The sequence below is a fragment of the Cervus elaphus genome, chromosome 12, assembly GCF_910594005.1.
Source record: "Cervus elaphus chromosome 12, mCerEla1.1, whole genome shotgun sequence".
In the NCBI taxonomy this organism is placed as follows: Eukaryota; Metazoa; Chordata; class Mammalia; order Artiodactyla; family Cervidae; genus Cervus; species Cervus elaphus.
The window spans coordinates 48,406,232-48,425,869 of record NC_057826.1 but is presented as its reverse complement, the minus strand read 5'-3'; the positions used below and the strand labels follow the sequence as shown (position 1 = coordinate 48,425,869).

The following is a 19,638-nucleotide window of genomic DNA, read 5'->3' as shown; positions in this document are numbered from 1 at the left end:
GACATAATAATATCCGAAAAGATGCAGCAGACACAGCACAAGAGGGAGGAGATGCAGGATGGGCAATTTCAGAAAGGAGAATGACTTCTCCAGGGGACAGGGGAGAAACGTGAAGAACCAGGGCCACTAGGTTTGACAGTCAAGGGGAAGCATTTGACATTTAGTCATTGCCTCTCTAGTCAGTGGGCTTCCCCTGTGTCTCAGACAGTAAAGAATCCACCTGCTAGGAGGGAGACATGGGTTTGATCCCCGGATCGGGAAGATTCCCTGGAGAAAGGAATTACAACCACTCCAGTACTCTTGCCTGGACAATCCCATGGACAGAGGAGCCTGGCGGGCTACAGTCCATGGGGTCACAAAGAGTCGGACATGACTGAGCGGCTTTCACTTTTCACTTTTCTCTAATCAGTATTACAGGCCAGACGCTGTTGGGGGACCTTTGCATACTCCAACTCAGTTACTCTTTGCAACCAGGCTTTCATGTGCCTACTTGAAAGGTGAGGAAACTAGTAGCAGAGGAACAAAGTGTCTGGGAGTCATCTGGTGGACTGGGGAAGGCAGGTTTGGGGCAGGTGGGATGGTCCATTCGAGAAAGATTAAGAGGAACAGGCGCCCCAGCACCTGCCTTGGGAGCAGGAAGCCTTCCACACCTTCCTGAGGAACCCATGACTCCAGAGGAAGACACCGCCTCAGTTGTCATTGCCTCCAGAAGCCTCCAAACACCCCATCCTAAAGCTGGGCAACCTGCACCACCTGCCACAGCCTTCCATCACTGCCCTGTGAGTAACTCCTCTCCCTAATGACTGGTGCCAGCAGACAAAATGGCCCAGTAGCAGTGGTGCTTATGTGCAGCCAGCTGCCCCATAGCTTCCTCAGGTCCTCAAAAGACATTATGCAGGGCTTACCTGGTGGTCAGCGGTAAAGAATCCACCTGTCAATGCAGGAGATGTGGATTCAATACCTGATCCGGGAAGACTCCACATGCCGCAGGACAACTAAGCCCATGTGCCACAACTACTGAGCCTGTGCTCTAGAGCCCACGTGCTGCAACTGCTGAAGCCCAAAGGGTCTAGAACCCATGCTCCCCAACAAGAGAAGCCACTGTGATGAGAAGCCTGCACCCCGCAACTAGAGAGCAGCCCCTACTTGCCACAAACAGAGAAAAGCCCGCACAGCAATGAAGACCCAGCAGAGCCAAAAATAAATCAATATTTTTTTAAAAAAAGACTCTGCGCATCTTCCCTGACTGTGAAAAAGAACAAGACCCAGCTCTGCCTTCAGTGGGCTCCCTCTCTAACAGGGCCCCGGAAATCCTGAGAAGTTTCGTTTTATCAGCATCCCATCAGGCCATTTACAGCTTCTTTATCTGAGCGAGCTTCAGTCCCCCAACTGTCACACCGCAGACAAAGGAACCAAAGGAAAAAGTCACCTCGCCAGTGTTCTTGGTATCCTGCAATTCTGTGGACTACGTGCGATGTCACAGAGAGGAGCAGCCACACCGAAGCACATCAGGGGAGCTAGCAGCCCTAGGGCCTCCTCGCTGGTGCCCACCTCTGGGTCCCAGTGACTCAAGACCAGGCACCCGGCCAGGACGTGGTGACAGAATCACCCAGAACAGCCTCACAGTTACCACCAGGACCTTCAAGTGCTGCCACCACCCAAGGACTTCGGTTCTGGGGTAAGAGCCAGCCCCACCCTCCTCCTCTCTACCCCAGTTTTTCTGCAGTGAGTCACCAATGCATCAGAGATCGGCACGCAGGCTGCCACCTGGTCTGCCGAGGCCCGAAGCATCCTGGGACAGTCTCTCCCTGGAGTCTCTGCCCTGTGCTCCCGGAGTTCTTGGGCAGGAGGGTGCTGGGGTGCAAGGAAACTGGGAGGACTCTGGCCCCCACCAGTACCACTTTCACCTGGATTGCATGAGGCTTCAGGATGACATTTTGATTTAAAAAAAAAAAGAGGGTCTAATTATTTTTGAAAGCTTGAAAAGCACTGTTTAAGGTCAACAGACAAATCGGGACACAACGTGAAGACAAACATTCCCGTGACATAGAACAGATTGCCACTTTCTTAGGTAATACTTGACTCTTCTTGAGCAGTGGCACGCCCTCCGGTGCCTCACAGCACCCACCGCCCCAGTGTTAGCATGCAGGGGCCCCTCACAGACATCTCCCCAGGCGTGCAGCTCAGAGCTAACACCAACAGACCCAATTCCCCACTGCCTCTACCATGCATTCGGGGCCCTTGTCCTGTCACTTGCCCCAGCCTGGGCTCCTTCTCCAGCAAGCACTCATTCTGACTCCCCGTGTGCTGAGCTGCCCATGAGCCTCTGGACACAGCCCAGGGCCACTCCTCTGACCAATCTATCAGCTCTGAAAGGACGGACAGAGAGGGGATCAGTGAGAGCAGAGGGGACCCACACCTCCAGCAACACAGGCCCCTGGTCATCAGCCAGGGTTCAGCAGCCAAAACCTGAACACTCTCTCTCTGCCTATGAGCTTTTACCTCTAAACTTTTTCTTTGGAAAATATTCAAAGATATAGAGAAGCGGAAAGAACAGTTAAGATATATCATCAATGTATCATTATCATGAGTAAGAAAAGTACCGTTTTTTAATAATATGTAATATATGGGTTTATATTCAAAATTGTACAACTTTGATATGGTATCAAAAGATACATATATGTATATATATCTTACATAGATATATATATATATATAGGACCCAGGATTTAATCAACGTTTAATTCATTGTAATAATGTTAAGTCTCTCTCATCTCTTTTATTTCCAATAGATTCTTTTTTTTAAGTAACATTTAACTTATTAAGGTCATCTGGCTAATTTTTTTATAGACAATCTCACATTTTGGATTTTTCTGACTCCTTATTACTAGATTCAGTTACACAAGTTTGGCATGAATATTACAGGTAACATTATTTACTTAACTGCATCATACCAGAAGTCACAGCATGCCAGGCTGCCCAGTCCTGGTAAAGCCAAATCAGATTGCGGTAGAACTACTGGCCATACTGTGGCACTGTTCCTCTAGAGTCCATAAGTGATCAGTGAGGTCATACTCTGAGCCCACATCAATATACTGCTCCACGGTAATCTTTCACCAACTAGTTTTTACATTCTAGTTTTACATTTACATTGATGACCTGGCATAGGGGTTACAAAACAAGAAATTTTCTAAATTTATCAGCTGATGTTATATTTAAAAAAAAAAAAAAAAAGAGCTTTCCCTTTTATAATCTATTACTATACACCCATGAGGGCTTTTTTAGTATTCAATGTGTCATAATTCATCATTGTCACTAATTCTTTTGATTTTGAAATTTTTCCATTTTTACCAGTGAGAGCCCTTTCAAACAGGCTTCTGGGTCCTTTGATACAGCCCAATTCTCCATGTTCCCAGAGCCCTGCTTACACTTCAGGATCCTAACACTCGAACTATCACGTCAGCCTGGTTTATTTATATGTCTGTCTCACCTGAAAATCTGTCAGTTCCTCAAGGCAAGGCCAAGGTCAGACTTATCTCTGCGGCCTAGCACTTACAGAGCAGCTGGCACAAAAAGGCCTGCTCGGCTCCTCCTCCCTGCAGCCGGGTGCCCTTGCCAGAGCTGCTTTGGGGCCATTCCTCTCCAGGCAGCACCCCCACCCCAAGAGCCTCTGGCTCCAGCCACAGAGAAAGGCTCAGGCCCCGCCGCAGCTCACAATGGGCCCTTTGACTCAACTGGTCGGGGCTCTTTCAGGAAAAACCCGTCCCCTGCCACTGCACCTGTCACCAAAGCCAGCGCCCCTAGAGTTGCAAGGCAACACACAGCCGGCGTTCACCTAGAAGCGACAGCAGGGTCCTGAGGCCACCCAGCCGGCCAGGCAGAGCAGCCTGACTTCTGGGAGGATGGTGGGTGGGGGGCCTTTCATCACACAGGTGCTGACATGCAGGCTCTGTGAACAGCCTGGATGGAAGACGGCAGGGGAAGGGGGTTCAAATAAAAGGATACAAAGAGGGGAGGGACTTCCCTGGCAGCCCAGTGGGTAAGACTCTGTGCTTCACTGCAGGGGACACGGGCTCAAACTCTGGTCGAGCGACTGAGATCCCACATGCCGCACAGCATAAAAGAGCAACAACAAAAAGGTGGGAACTGGTCAAGACTTTGCCTCCGAGATGGCTTACCTGCTCTCTTCTTTCAACCTTATTTTCACTCGGCTCAGGCACTGGGTTCTCGGGAGGTACAGTCAGCCGTAGTCTGCAGACATTTGCCTGGGAGAGAAGAGAGGAGAGGCCAGTTATAAACCTGCATTTGGGGCAGAAGGAGCCAGAGCACCTGGGGTTTCTCAGAGCCTCTGTCGCCTCCTTAGCAATGGGAATGATGGCACAAATCACACAGGTGATGCTGGGGAAAGACCAGCTTCCGCCGGGCCCATCACAGGCTCTCACCACCTTCCTGCTTGTTTTATGCTTTCCTTCTTTAGCAAACTACTGAATAGTTTCACAGAATTCAAACATTTTTTTAAAATGGCTCATGTTCCATTACAGTACAGGATGATCTGATTTCAAAATACAGCTAGAAGGGTAGAGGCCAAGCTATACACAGTGGTGGAGGGGTGGGAAGGTGCTTTTTACTTGACTCTATGTTGGATTTTCCTATAACAGACATGTACATGTTTAATCACAAAAATCTTTAAGAAGTCTATATATCCATGTCCACAGCAGCATTATTCACAATAGGCAAAATGTGGAAACATCCCAAATGTCCATCAATGGATGAGTAGGTAAATAAAATGTGTTTATACATAGAACAGAATATTTACACAGCCCTATAAAGGAACAAAACTTCTGACACGTGCTATAACATGGAGCAACCTTGAGGACATGATGCTAAGTGAAATAAGGCAGTCATGAAAAGACAAACCTGTATGGTTCCACTTACACAGAGTCCCCAGAGTGGCCAAATTCATAGAGATGGACAGAAGAATGCTGGTTGCCAAGGACTGAGTTATTCTTTAATGAATATGGAGTTTCAGTTTGAAAAGATGAAAGACAGATGGTGGCGATGGTCACACACAATGACAATGTACTTAATGCCACATGATGTTTATTTCACCCTATTATCACAGCCTGATCCTACTGTGATATATTCTGGAAAGAAGTGGAAAATGTGTTGTTTTTTATCCTGCCATTAAAAAACAACACCAAAGGGAAAAAACAGAGAGTCAAAGCAGCACCCAGAGCGCCCAGCCAACAGCCCCACACACTCATGAGAGCACAACCTGTCCCTGTTATGGGTGGAATTCTGTCCCCCTAAAATGTATACATAGGAGTCCTAACTCCTAGTACCTCAGAATGTGACTTTATTTGAAAATAGGGTCTTTATAGCAGCGCTTGTCGTTCAGCCTCTAAGTCATGTCTGACTCTTTGCAACCCATGGACTGCAGCATACCAGGCCCCACTCTCCTCCATCATCTCTTGGAATTTGCTCTAATTCATGTCCATTGAGTCGATGATGCCATCAAACTATCTCATCCTCTGCCACGTTCTTCTCCTTTTGCCTTGAATCTTTCCCAGCATCAAGGTCTTTTCCAATGAGTTAGCTCTTTGCATCAGGTGGCCAAAGTATTAGAGCTTCAGCTTCAGCATCAGTCCTTCCAATGAATACTCAGGATTGATTTCCTTTAGGATTGACTGGTCGGATCTCCTTGCAGTCCAAGGGACTCTCAAGAGTCTTCTCCAACACCACAGTTCAAAAGCATCAATTTTCAGTGCTCAGCCTTCTTTATGACCCAACTCTCACATTTGTACACAGTAGTGAAAAAATGGAACTTTGACTATATGGACCTTTGGACCTTCGTTGGCAAAATAATGTCTCTACTTTTTAATACGCTGTCTAGGTTTTTCAAAGCTTTTCTTCCCAGGAGCAATCATCTTAATTTCCTGGCTGCAATCACCGGCCACAGTGATTCTGAAGCCCAAGAAAAGAAAATCTGTCAGTGTTTCCACTTTTTCCCCTTCTAATTGCTATCAAGTGATGGGACCAGATGCCATGATCTTAGTGTTTTGAATGCTGAGTTTTAAGCCAGCTCTTTCAATCTCCTCTTTCACATTCATCAAAAGACTCTCTAGTTCCTCTTCATTTTTTGCTATTAGGGTGGTATCATCTGTATATCTAAGGTTGTTGATATTTCACCCTGCAATCCTGATTCCAGCTTGTGATTCATCCAGCCTGGCTTTTCACATGATGTACTCCGATACATGTACTTTCACATGATGTAAGTCAAATAAGCAGGGTGACAATATACAGCCTTGACTTACTCCTTTCCCAGTTTGAAACCAGCCCATTGTTCCATGTCCAGTTCTAACTGTTCCTTCTTGATCTGCATACAAGTTTCTCAGGAGAAAGGTATGGTGGTCTGGTACTCTCATCTCTTTAAGAATTTTCCACAGTTTGTAAAATGAGGTCATTAGGGTAGGTCCTAATCCCAAATGACTGGTGTCCTTATATAAAGGGAAAATTGGGAGACAGACATGCATACAGGGAGCACACCATGTAAGCAAATAAAGGAGATGGGCCTGAAACAGATTCTGCTCTCACTGCTCTCAGAAGGAACCAATCCTGTCGATACCTTGACTTTGGACCTCCAATCTCCAGAATCAGGAGACAATATATTGCTGTTGTTTAAGTCACTTGACTTGTGGTACTTTTCTTTTTTTGTTTTTACAGCAACCCCAGTAAACTAATACACACCCCCCAACCTGGTCTGCAATCACAGTTATGCACTGGTCCACAGGGCAGCCTCTGTGGACCCTGCATCCATGAAGCCCACGGTTGGATACGATTGTAAAAGACCTTTGACATCCAACCTGCCAGCCTATGAAGGAACCTCCTCACCAACAATATACCTGGCAGTGGACACCCAGCCTGAGGGTAACATCTTCCCTGTAAAGGTGACAGCCCATTTGGAACACACATTAGCATTTCCACTCTCACCACTGCCTTCCTCTGAGGCACCCCATTTTGCTACCTAACACCTCTAACTCCCTGACAACAGACTTAAACAGTTCTTCCTCAGAACCCCTATCTAACAGACCCAGGGTACCCTCAGGGACTGTAGCAGAATTCTCTTTGCTCTTCATCAGCCTGAATGTTCTTTCTTCTGCACTAAACAATCCAGTCCTTTCAGCCACAAGATTTGGTTTCAAGATCCTTCTCCATCTCACTCTTCTCTGGCCAAGTTCTGGCTCCAGTGACCCCAGGGAGAGATGTGACCTGACCCCCAGAGATATCACTCCCTCTTACATGGCCAACTTTGCATGAAACCTTCAAAGCTCATTGCCTGTCATGCTGGTCATAGAGAAATCAAGCCATTCCAGCACATAGCTCTCTCAGCTGACAAACAACACTGATGGGAATCCGAGGGTCTCCAGAAAGAGGTAACCCTTTGACTTCAGGCCACTTGGGCTGGTTGAAACCAGCAGGCATTTGCATGAACATGAAAATGTAACTCACACCAGGCAGGTAATCCAAGTCTGTGATGCTCAGTAATCATCCCTGGTAGGCCAGATCTGATGCACAGCATAGTTTTGCAGAGAAAAGGAAGTACTTTTCTCTTGTACCATACCCTATACCACACACACACATGTGCAAACAGAGATACATACCTGCACAGGTGTACACACATATTCACAATTTCCAACACCTACTAGGCTGTGCTGACTATGAGCAAGCTATTTAATCTCTCTGAATCTCAAGGGTAAAATACAGGTAAAGGAAGGTTCTGGCACATAGTATGCCTCTATCACTGTTAGATATTTTTATTATTATCTAAATATGTCATCAGCCTACAAGCTCCAAAATGATATAGGCTGACTTGGCTTTCTGGCTCTGCTTTCCATGATAAAAACAATTTGGCCAATGGATCTAGTGGGTATTACTATAGCAACTGACAGCTTTATAGACTGATCGTCCTAGAGGGGTAATCCCTAATGGCAATCATTTTTGGAATAAACTGAAAACTGGAAGAAAAGACAAGGTCCAGAAAGGACTCCATGACTCCAATCAATCAAAACTGAGAAGCCCCCTACCCCTGATGGAGACAGTTCTTTATCTGTCCACCCAGAATGCTGATTTTCCTCAACACACTGCCTGCATCCCTCCTCAGGCCATATGTACACTATGAAACACAAAGCCACAGGCTAAAAAAAATGCATTTCTCTACACTATCAGTTTTACCTGGTGATAGATAATGAATTCAAATAAAACAAGAATGTAAAATAAACATCTGACTTCAAAGCTAACCGGCAGGTGCGTCAGGTGCTTGCGGCTCCACCCACACCCCTGTGGAGAATGTTTACTCTTGTCGTTAGGAGCGCCTTTATGGAAACATGAGGGCATGGACTGCACGAGGTGCTTACATTCTGTAATCAGTGCTGATCCACAATGGACTGACGGCACAGATGCAATTTAAATCCACCTTGGAACAGGATCAGGCCCTGCTTAGTAAGATGCTCAAATGTACTATCATGTGAAAAAAGACAGTGCTGGGAAAAAATAACCTGTTCTGTTTTTAAAATACACTCTGATAATTTGTATATGTTTATGGGGGAAAAAAACGTCTTTAAGGAAACATGACCACCTGCTGGTGGTAGTGGTGGTAATCTTTTGGAAAGTGGGATTTCTTCAATGTCTGCACCTGTTCCAAGTATGTGTAAGTTTTTAAAATAAAAAGCATAGTAGGGACTTCCCTGGTGGTCCAGTAGCTAAGACCCCATGCTCCCAATGCAAGGGGCCCACGTTCAATCCCTGGTCACAGAACTAGGTCCCACAGGCTACAACTAAGAGAGCCTGCAGGCCACAATGAGGATCTAAGATCTCGCATGCTGCAACAGAGACCCAGTGAGTGCAGTCAAATAAATAAATACAGATAAATATTTTTAAAATATCTTAGTAGTCAGAGAGGGCAACCCACTCCAGTATTCTTTCCTGGGATATCCCATGGACAGAGGAGCCTGGCAGGCTATAGCTCATGGGGTCACAAAGAGTCAGACACAACTGAGCAACTAACAGTCAGTTACAGCAACAATAAAGATTGAGAGGGACTATATCAGAGACAGAGAAAGGTCTGCCAACGCAGGAGACATGGGTTCCATCCCCGAGTCGGGAAGACCCCCTGGAGGAGGAAATGGCAACCCACTCCAATACTCTTGTCTGGAAAATCCCATGGACAGAGTAGCCTGTCAGGCTATAGTCCACAGTGTCGCAAAACACTGGACATGACAGAAGCAGCTTCTCACGGCACAGCACGTATCAGATGGGGCGGAGGCGGGGGAGGTCCTCAATCCTTCCTAGACCCACAGGACTGTTTCAAAGCAGCAAAGAGAACATCCCACAGGTCTAAAAGGTGCTCTGAATTTCTTAACAGAAGTTCTAAGTAACCCCTGAATGTACCTGACAGGCTGACCCTGTAGAGTTTACCTCCATTAGTCATTCACTTTCAGGAATCTCCCCTGGGAAAATCTCCCACTGGGTCAGATCAAGGCAGATCAAGGCTTATCTCTCTGAGCATTTGATGATGCTCACTTTCATGGTTTCCTGACACTCAGGTACATAATACCCAGAGTAGCCCAGGTTGGACAGTGCCTGAGAAGCAGGTGAGGTAGTTGGTCCCAGGGGTTCCCATAGCAGCTGGCTCCACCTTGTGTTCTGAACATCGTGGGGAGCTGAATCTTATTTAGCTGAACACTAGCCCTGGACCTGCCATCCTTACAATCAAAGGTCCCTTCCAGCGGATCAAAAGCAAGAAGATGGACTCAGTGTACTTCAAGTACTGAGCACCCACTACTTGTAAGACACTTTAGGGCTATGAGGGTACCAATATGGAAAAGAAAGAGCCCTGCCCAAAGAGGCCCATAATCCAGAAACATACCCACACAAGGCAATATCACACAATACAATACCTGGCAGACAGGGTCGTGTGTGGTTAAGGCATATGGCGCTGCACTTCTGGGTTCCACTTCTGATTCTGACACCTACTCGCTGTGAAACCTTTGGAAAGCTACTCAATCTTTATTGTTTCAGTTATTTCGGTTGTAAAACTCAGCTAACAACACTACAGCAACGACTCTCTTGGGATTGTCACAAGGATTCTTTTTTTTTTTTTTTGGCCACAATGAGTAGCATGAAGGATCTTAGTTTCCCAACCAAAGATCTAACTCATGCCCTCTGCAGTAGAAGCATGGGGTCTTAACCACTGAACCACCAGGCAAGTCCCTGTGGCTAGGCTTTAATAAACTAATACGTGAAAAGGGCTTAGAATAGTTTCTAATAGTTTCTAATGCACATTTCTAAGCCCAATAGTTTCTAATGCACATATTAAGCATTCAGTAAATCATCTTTTTTACCCTGGGAATTTAAGGAGGAGAAGAGTCATCTAACGGGAGGTGGAGTATATCAGAAGCGTTCTAGAGACGACATGTGAACTGCATATAGAAGGACAGAAAGGACTTCCCAGGTCAATGATGTTGGGAGAATCCATCATCAGAATAACAATATACAATTACCAGGCGAGGTGTTCATTCCCAACGATCCAAAGACACAAACAGGGCATGTTCTGAGAATGGTAAATGGGCCCGAAGCCCAAGCAATAGTGGGAGAAGAAAATGACCACACAAGTAGGGGCCAAACTCTTAACCTACAAATGCCTGATGGTGAAGCAAGGCTTCTAATGGAAGACATCAGGGAGCCATTTAAATTTCTAGAGGAAGGGACTATTGCTCAAATCTGAGTTCAGTGATTCAACAGCAATTATTGAGTACCTCCTATTATGTTCCACACCCTACAGCATGGACTGGAAGGGGGAAAACAGGGTTCCCAAGCAGCCTTTGTACCTTAACTGCTTGTGTAGCCCTTAGAGCACTCAGCATAGGATCAACACGTAATAGGCCCTTGCTCAGTAAATGTCAGTACGGGCTTCTTTCTAGGCTGAACTAAAACCCAGTAAGGAGAATGTACCTGACACTCCCCAGAGAGCCTTCCACTTCCTTCAAGCCAATCCCCACAGGAGGACAGCAGGGGGTGCAGCGAGCTTTCAAGCCTCCTCCACAAGAAGATCCACAGCCAAGCCCTTGTCTGCAGTCAGGGCGCCTGGGAGCTAAGCAGGCCTCTGGGACTTGTTTCTGACCCACTCTGTGGAGGCAGAGGGCTGGTCCCTGTCTAGGGCGGACTCTGCCATCCGCGTACCCTCAGGCTCTCAGCTTCAGTATCCAGGCTCACCTAAGGGAGAGTTGTCCATCTCAAATAAAAAGGGGTGGAGAAGATGACCCAGGGAGGTGCTGCGTTTGCTCATCAGTTTACAAACATGGATTTCCCTATGGAAATGAGCCAAGTGCATTTACATTTCCCTCGGGCCCAGTCCACTCTGTGACCGTGGGTCCCTGCTCAGCTCCACCTAACAACAGATGGTGTGGCCACTATGGCTGTGGCTGGGAGGTCAGTCTCTGCTCAGCACAAGCATTAAAATCTCTGGGGCATGCCGGTGGAACAGGGCCCGCCCCGTCTGGAGGAGGACTCTTCAGTGTTGCTCTGACCCTGAGCTTGCAGGCCTGACCATCTACATCAGGGTGAGGTACACTTTTTCTGTAAAGGGCCAGATAGCAAATATTGAGGGTCTGCAGGCCCTGTAAAACCATTCTTGGCTCAGAGTATTCAAAACAGGCCAAGGGCTGGTCTGACTGTGGGGTCATCACTTGCCCCCTGATCTCCATACTTAGATACGTCTTCCAGGTGGCGTAAAGTGTCCTGGCACCCACTTTCTTGTCACAGTTGATTCCGGACAAAATTCCTAAGTAGGAGGACAGTGACTTCTCCCTCTTGTTCTAGCTGGCTCTTCAGTACCAGGCTCACCATGTGCCCCAATTGCCCCAGAGAGAAATCGCAGGTAAATGAACGCACACAAAGACACCAGAGTCCTGGCATGTTAGGACTCTCCCGTCCTGCCCCCACCTCCATCGTGCCTTTCCAAAAAGTTTGTCAAAGGGACCTTCGAGGACATGGACCCAGGACTGCCTGCATGTCCGAGAAAGCTGAGAGAGCAACCCCAGAAGGAGGAGTCCTGATCCTTGGCCACATATTAGAGTCACCCGGGGAAGCTTCCTAAACAATGCTGATGTCATTCTCTACTTTCCGAGGTTCTCATCTAGACGGTCTGGGGTGGGGCCTAGGTGGAGGATTTTAAGCTTCTCGGTATTCCATGTGTAACCAGAGTTGAACCACTGACCTAACCAAAGGAATGAAACTCTGACAGTACAACAGGATCAGGCACCTGTACTATTTGGAGGCCTTCCCAGAGCTGTCAAGCTCCTCATCCAGGCTGACACTCCCAGCCACAGGGCACCTGCTTCCTGCCCAGGTGGACCAGGGGTCATAGGCTGACTTCATCCCAAGCTTCTCTTCCTGTTTTCCCATTTGCCAACTCAATGTAAAGTATGGCTGTTTGAGGACCCTGGGGACACTCTTCTTTCTAAGCACCTATTACACCAGGCCTGGGAAGGGAGGGTCCTTAAACCTTCTCCTCTAGTAGTTAATAATAGGTAGGAGCAATGATGAGGGTCACGAGCCTCTAGGGGAATACAGAAGAGGGGGTTCAGGCAGGCTTCCCAGAGGAGCTGACCCTTCATCAGAAAAGAGGCATGAAAAATGGCAGAGGTGAGGAACAGCATCAAAATCTTGGGGAACAGCAAGTAATTTGGTACATCTGCAAAGAGTATTGGTGAGCAGGGGGTGGGGAGGGCAAAGGCCAGATCAGAAGGCCCTGGGTGCTAAACTAGGGGGTTGTACTTGTTCCTGGCAATACCGAAGGGGCTCTTAAAGCAGAAGAGTTAGGTAGCTGGATTCTGTATTTTAGAGAGACACGCTGGCCTTAAAAGACAAAGAACAGTCAACAGCGTGACTGATATTCAAGAAATATCACTTATCTAAGGAGGGAAAAGAGGTAAACACCTTTGTGTTACTCTTCTGTGTGCTGGGTGAGATGGGGACCATTTTTGGCTGAGAGACACGACTGCAGAAACAAGGAGTAAGGCACATAATTGTTGAAAGTACTTTAAAGCAAAACATTTCAACATAGTCTCTAGTTAGCTGGCCCAGGACCCACAACTCCCTGTGTTCAGCTCTACAGTTTTTGAGGCTAATGTGAAAAGGTTTCATAAGTGACCAGAAGCTCAGCGGTAACACCAGCCTCTGGATCTCAGATTTCCTTAAGAATCTCAGAACTCAGGTCCCTTCATCCTACATCTCACACAGTGAGATGGGTGAACCAAAGCAGAGAAGTCAGGGCATTTTTTTTTTCCTGAGCATATAACTATTAGTTCTGAGTGGCAGAGGGTCTTTGGTTGAATCCTGGGGACACCAGGTTCTAAAACTCCTCACCTGGGCTCAGGAGGGCCCAGGGGAGCAGCCAGCCAGTCTTCTGGGAAGTGCAGGCCCCCTGCCAACCCCCTCCCTGGGGAAGGCTGCACCCAGCTTCCTTCCACCAGATGCTGAGTCCCCACAATGCTCTGCGTCCCTTCCTCAGAGCCCAGTAGGACAATATGGAAGTTATGCTCACAGATGTTTCTGTGAAAGGAAAAGGAAGTGAGGTAAACACCTGTCTGATCCTTTCACTGGCCAGCTAAGGAGAATTATTTGAGTTAATCAGACAGAAATGGGACCCAGGAGAGTACTGCCTGAGTGAGGAAGTGATGACTGGCCAGCCCATTCCAGTTTTTAACAGAGGAAGACTCTGCCAAATACAAAAATTACTGGCAAAAGCAGGCCAGGAGACAGTCCTTGCCCTCTGGCCTTCCTGGATTTGGTTTCATTTTTTAATGTGCCATGGAGGGGCCATGACACCAGTAACACCAGTCAACAATCTCCTATTACCAACACGGTGTGATGCTGGGGGAACCCTTGACAAGTCTATCTTCTCACACCACCCTCACCAAACAGCTAAACCAATAATATTTGGCTGCGCAAAGCAAAAATGCCTTCTCTGCAAAGCACACAACCTGGCCACACAATTGCCCTTCCACTGCAAAGCTTCATTCAGTGTGATTAACTGCATTTACAAAATTCCTCTCAAAATCACAAAGCAATGTTAATATTTTTTTTAAACATTTTCTTCCATTCTCCAAGGTCATCAATCTATCTATGGTTATTCTCCAGCCAATATATCTTCCTGCTGTTGCCATAGATAAAACTATTTTTAGTGCACAACGGGTATGAAGGCAGATTTTTTTTTTAACTTTACAACCCCTGTTGGTTGGCATCCATAAATGCCTCTCAGAGGTTTATCAGCTGTCAGAAATTACTCTCCCATCTGTTTTTTTTTTCCCTTGAGAGATTTCAGATAAGAAGGAGGTACAAATTGTAGGTGGCAGCTATTAAACGAAGGATAACTAGTGACAGTCTGGTCTGGCTGCACCACCCTGGGCAGCTGACTCAGAGAACTCCCTGCTCAATGTCAGCTGTCACCACCATTTCTGGTCGGCCTAAAGGCCTGGCTGGACACATCCCGGTTCCCCAGCAGTCCCTAATTTGGTAAGCTCTTGGGATGAAACAGAAATGTTATTTTACTGGCTAACATTTTACTGCACAAGACCATCACTTGTGGCATATCAGAGAGGAAAGATAGAACAATATAGAGTTTACTGAAAAACTTTCAACTTAGGGAACACTTTTCACTTGTTTGGTCTACAACTTTATATTTAAAACATCCTATCCTTGTTCATCCAAAAAAATAAGTGTTTTGCCCTAAAGTAGGTCCAATACATCACTGATAAACAGTATATGCCAAGAGTTCCATTTAGAAGAAATGATACTTCCTTTTTCAGTATCTCAATTATGTCACTTGCCTTAAGAAGTCTCACTCCACCCTGCAAGACTAAACACAAACATCTGCTGCAGAGGGAGGCCTTCCTCAGAGGCTTCAAGAAGAACCTTTCCTTTAAGCTTCCATGCAACCTGTCAACACTCTACCCTACTATTACAACCATTACTCTGTATGATGATAGTCTGTGACAAATGTCTATACCCACAGGTAGAATGAATCCCAATATCTAATCCTTCATCACACAGGTCTATAAATATTGTTTAATAAATCAATTAATCAATCAAAGATCACAGTTTCCACAGACACACACAGTACCAGTGCCATTTGCAAATTCTGAACAGAGTTGGAAATCATAAGGAAATCTTTAGTTATCTTCTTTGCAGAGCAAGTACCCATGTGCTCAAAGCAGCCTTACATGGTCTGATTCAGGGCACCGACCACTTCAGACCAAAGTATTTCAGATGTCTTACTCAAACGGCAAAGCCTTCTCAACAGTGTGTTCATTCCATCAGACACCACAGTATGTATAGCTAAAGAAATACTTGAAAGTAAATGTTTGAGCAAAAAATCTTCAGAAAGGTTATCTACTATACTTATCACATTTGCATCCACCCATATCACTCCAGCCACTCAATGAGTACCCACTCTGGAAGGGGTTCTAGAGAATTTCACACAATCTGGTCCCACACAGGATCCTGAAGTTCAGGGCTGGTTTTGCAGTTACTTCATTCTTTCTCAATCATAATTATGTTCCAACTGAAAAGGATTTCCACAGAAAAAAGACAAATACCCATCCTGGTACAAGGCTAGGACTGTAGTTGGAAACCCACTTGGACCTAATGGGAATCTTGCTTTATGAAGCCAACGATTGGCTTCCGTCAACCCTAAGTGTCTGGTGTTCACACACATTTGAACCTATTACCTGGCCCAGACCCAGGCGTAACAGAGTACTTCTGGAGCTAAAGAAAAACAGCACTGAAGACGACTGCTAGTCATTTGGGTGAGGTATGTAAAAATGAAATGAGCACATCTGTAAGACTAAAAAACAGGCAGGAGTATCAAAGGGGCCCCTGGCTTGGACTTAGCCACCTGTTTAGCTAAACATAGGGGAAATAAGTTGGTGGTGGTTTAGTCGCTTAGTTGTGTCCAACCCTTATGACACCATGGACTGTAACCTGCCAGGCTCTTCTGTCCAGGGGATTTCCCGGGCAAGAATACTGGAGTGGGGAGCCATTTCCCTTTCCAGGGGATCTTCCTGACCCAAGAACTGAACCCTCGTCTCCTGCATGCAAGCGGTCTCCTGCATTGCAGGGTGGATTCTTTACTGTTTGAGCTAGGTGGCGCTTATGGTAAAGAATCTGCCTGCCAGTGCAGGAGTCGCAAGAGATGCGGGTTCAATCCCTGAGTCGGGAAGATCCCCTGGAGGAAATGGCAACCTATTCCAGTATTCTTGCCTGGAAAATTCCATGGGCAAAGGAACCTGGTGGGTTACAGTCCATGGAGCTGCAAAGAGTCAGACACAACTAAGCAGACAGACACAGGGAAATAGATTAGAGAACTTTCAAGCATAGAAAAGACACATTGAGATGATAAGTACTGAATATCATAGTGAACAGATGTACTTACAAGGCACAAGGAGATCAAACCAGTCAATCCTAAAGGAAATCAGCCCTGAATATTCATTGGAAGGACTGATGCGGAAGCTGAAGCTCCAATGATTTGGTCCCCTGATGCAAAGAGCTGACTGATTGGAAAAGTCCTTGATACTGGGAAAGATAGAAAGCAGGAGGAGAAGGGAACAACAGAGGATGAGATGGTTGGATGGCATCACTGACCCAATGGACATGAGTTAGGGCAAGCTCTGGGAGATAATGAAGGACAGGGAAGCCTGGCGTGCTGCATTCCTTGGGGTCGAAAAGAGTCAGGTGTGACTGAGCAACTGAACAACAACAAAAACAAAAGGCACAAACCAAGGCCCTGTCAGTGTGCTCTGAGGCACCAGTCTTGGAAGAGATGCGAAATGGTAAAGATGTGGCTAGCAATTCTTTCACAGAGCACCTGGAGCGATGAGAAAAGATGCAACAAAGATGGCAAAGAAACAGCACTTCCAAAGGGCAACCTAGGTGGAGATGGAGCCCACTGTGCTAATATTTAAGTCAGAAAGAAGAAAGCACCTTGTATAAACCCAGGTCCCACAACCGGCCTACTGGGTGGCCAGCTACCAATCTCTACTTTGTAAAATAAAGCCTACCTTAGTCAAGACCACTCCAAATCAGTGTTATTCTATCACCAAATGGCGACAAGTGGCCCTTTCTTTTCATCTCTGGAAGGAGGAAAGTTTGGTTAAAGACATTCATCACCTTTGAGTCTCCAGATAAGGATAATGCCGAAAGTTTCCCGTGCTTTTTTTAAAACGGTGCCACCAATACACTTGGCTTGCTAGAGGAGGCGGGAAGGGAGAGGAAATCTCTGGGAATTCCAGAAAGTCCCTTAAGTCTTTCGATCCCATGCGGTGCCTCTGGGGCATAGAAAAGAAGGGACTTGCTCGCGGAGCTGGGACAGAACCTAAAATTGAGTCCAGGTGGAGTGTCGGGCCGAGGGACCGGTTTCGCGCGTCTCCATCCCCAGACCCCCAAGCGGGGCTGGCTGGACGGGAAGTGGGACAGCAGCAGCTCCCAATCTTAGCTACTCACCCTCCTGTTGGGCGCCCCGGAGCTGCTGCCCGAGAGCAGGGTGACTGTGGACGTGGAGCGCAGCATCCCGCAGCAGCGGCGTCGGTGGCGGGCTCGGCGCGGCGCTGCTCCCGGGTGTAATAAGCCCGCGGTCGTCCCGCGGGAGGCGGGGAGGCTGGGAACCGCGCAGGCCACCAGCGCCGGCGGGCGGGGCGGGGGCGGGGCGGGGGCGGGGCGGGGGCGGGGCGGGGGCCGGGCCAAGGGGCGGAGCCGGGGCGGGGCCCGCGCACTCGCCTGACCTGTCAGGCTGCATTTTCTCCTGAGAGCGCAGACCCAGCAGCAGTTGGTCACCAACCTTCCCCCACGGTTCTGCGTCCTCCCAGGGTCAGTCCTACGACAGGACTGAGTGCCTACCATGAGTGCCTACCAGCAGTCAACACAATCTACCAATCCACCAATCCTCTATCCTGTGGAGTTTGCAATCTGGTGGGGATACTGAGAAATGACAGGTGTCGGTGCTTTGGTAGAAAAGATGATACACACAGGAGCTCACAATGTGGCCTTAAGAATTAGCCTGTGTAGGAAAAGTCTTCCCAGAGGATGCGATGACTAACCTAAGACCTGAAATACACGCAGAAGCAAGCCAGGCATAGAGCGTTCATTACACCTGCTCATGTTTGTTTAATAGTTACTGCGACCCTGACTGGGAACTACTTTGCATGTAGTAACTCATTTAATCCTCACAACCACCCTTTGAATAGGCACTATTATTGTCCTGTATCCCCATTTTGCAGATGAGGACACTGACTCACAGAGAGATTAAGTAACAGAGCAGATGCCCCACTGCCTGGAAAGTGGCAAAGCTGTGATGGACTCCACAGTCAGATCCTAGTGCCTTGCTTGTCCTCTCTGCTGCCCCCTAGCACAGAGAGGAGGGAATTACAGGCCAAAACAAACCGTGGAAAGATGGCAAAAGGCAAGAGGTTTGGTACAGTTTTTAGAAACTGAAAATACCACAGTGCAAGGGGCAAATGGTAGAAAAGCGCAGAAGGGCACTGGGCCAGATTATGAAGAACCTGGTGTAGTTAGTTGAAGAGTTTGGCATTTATCCTGAGGACAAATGTATATCAATAGGGGAAGACTTTCCCTCTCTAAGCACCCTTTAAAGCCCAAACCCTCCCTCCCTACCAAGCTCTCCAGGATCCTCCTGCCCTGAACACTTACACTCATGAACCTCAATGCTTTTTGAGACCATGTCTTCTTTAGAGTCATCAATATGTGTGTCTGTCCCCTTCCCAGTGGCGAGCTTCCAGAGGGAGAGGACCCAGCCTCACCCTACTCTGAATTCCCAGTGTGGCACCAACACAGAAGACACTCAAGAAATATAAGAAATGTTGCTGAACAAAAGTCCAAATGCTCCTGTAAGATTTGCTCCTTCTGCAGATGAGGAAACAGACCAGAGAATCTAACTGATGCCACACAGGCTTTCCCCATGTCACACAGCCTGTGCTTTACCATCTCTATCATCATCATCATCACCCCAGCTCTGTCTGCTTTCTCCCTGCTGCATATGCCTTTTCTCATCAAAATCTCACCATAACCAAAAACATGGATACTATTATCACCCCCATTTTACCAATGAGGGAACTGAGACCTAGGGGCATTAGGTTAAATGGTGAATAGCTGGGATTAGACCTGCAGTCTTCTAACTCCAGGGCCATTTTTTTTTTTTTTTTTTTTACTACACCCTTCCTGCATCCTTCTATCCACCCACCTTTCTAAAAAGGAGACTAACAGATGGGTCTGCCTTCCAATAAAAAGTGGTCAATGTTGTGTTAGCTTCAGAGGTACAGCGCTTTGATAAAAAAATAAAAAATAAACCAAAAGAAGTGGTCAAAATAAGGCTGTTGAAAGTCATTATGGGTTAGGGATAGCTGCATGATTACCTCAGGAGAAAGAGGCTAATGAATGTTGTTGTTATGTTGCCTTGAGGAGAAAGGAAATTGGGCTGCTGTTCAGACAGACCCAAGATAACCTGGCATCAGTGTTTGTTTATACTATGGCAACCACCCAAGTGATCGCTCAAGATGGAGTCAGCAT

General features: G+C 47.0%; 1 protein-coding gene across 2 annotated transcripts in view; it reads right to left on the bottom strand.

Annotated features, from left to right (window-relative positions):
* LOC122704849 (myocardial zonula adherens protein) overlaps positions 1 to 17,740 on the bottom strand; it is a 117,818-nt gene extending 100,078 nt beyond the window's left edge. Inside the window, exons 1-2 of one of the 2 annotated variants that reach the window (XM_043919917.1) lie at positions 17,560 to 17,740; positions 4,179 to 4,265 (exon numbers count right to left, since the gene is read on the bottom strand). In XM_043919917.1, coding sequence (XP_043775852.1) covers positions 4,179 to 4,265; positions 17,560 to 17,625 — 153 coding nt within the window. In that variant the 5' untranslated portion in view covers positions 17,626 to 17,740. The remainder of the gene's footprint in view (positions 1 to 4,178; positions 4,266 to 17,559) is intronic. The other variant, XM_043919916.1, reaches the window with a different exon arrangement.
* Positions 17,741 to 19,638: the final 1,898 nt, after the last annotated feature.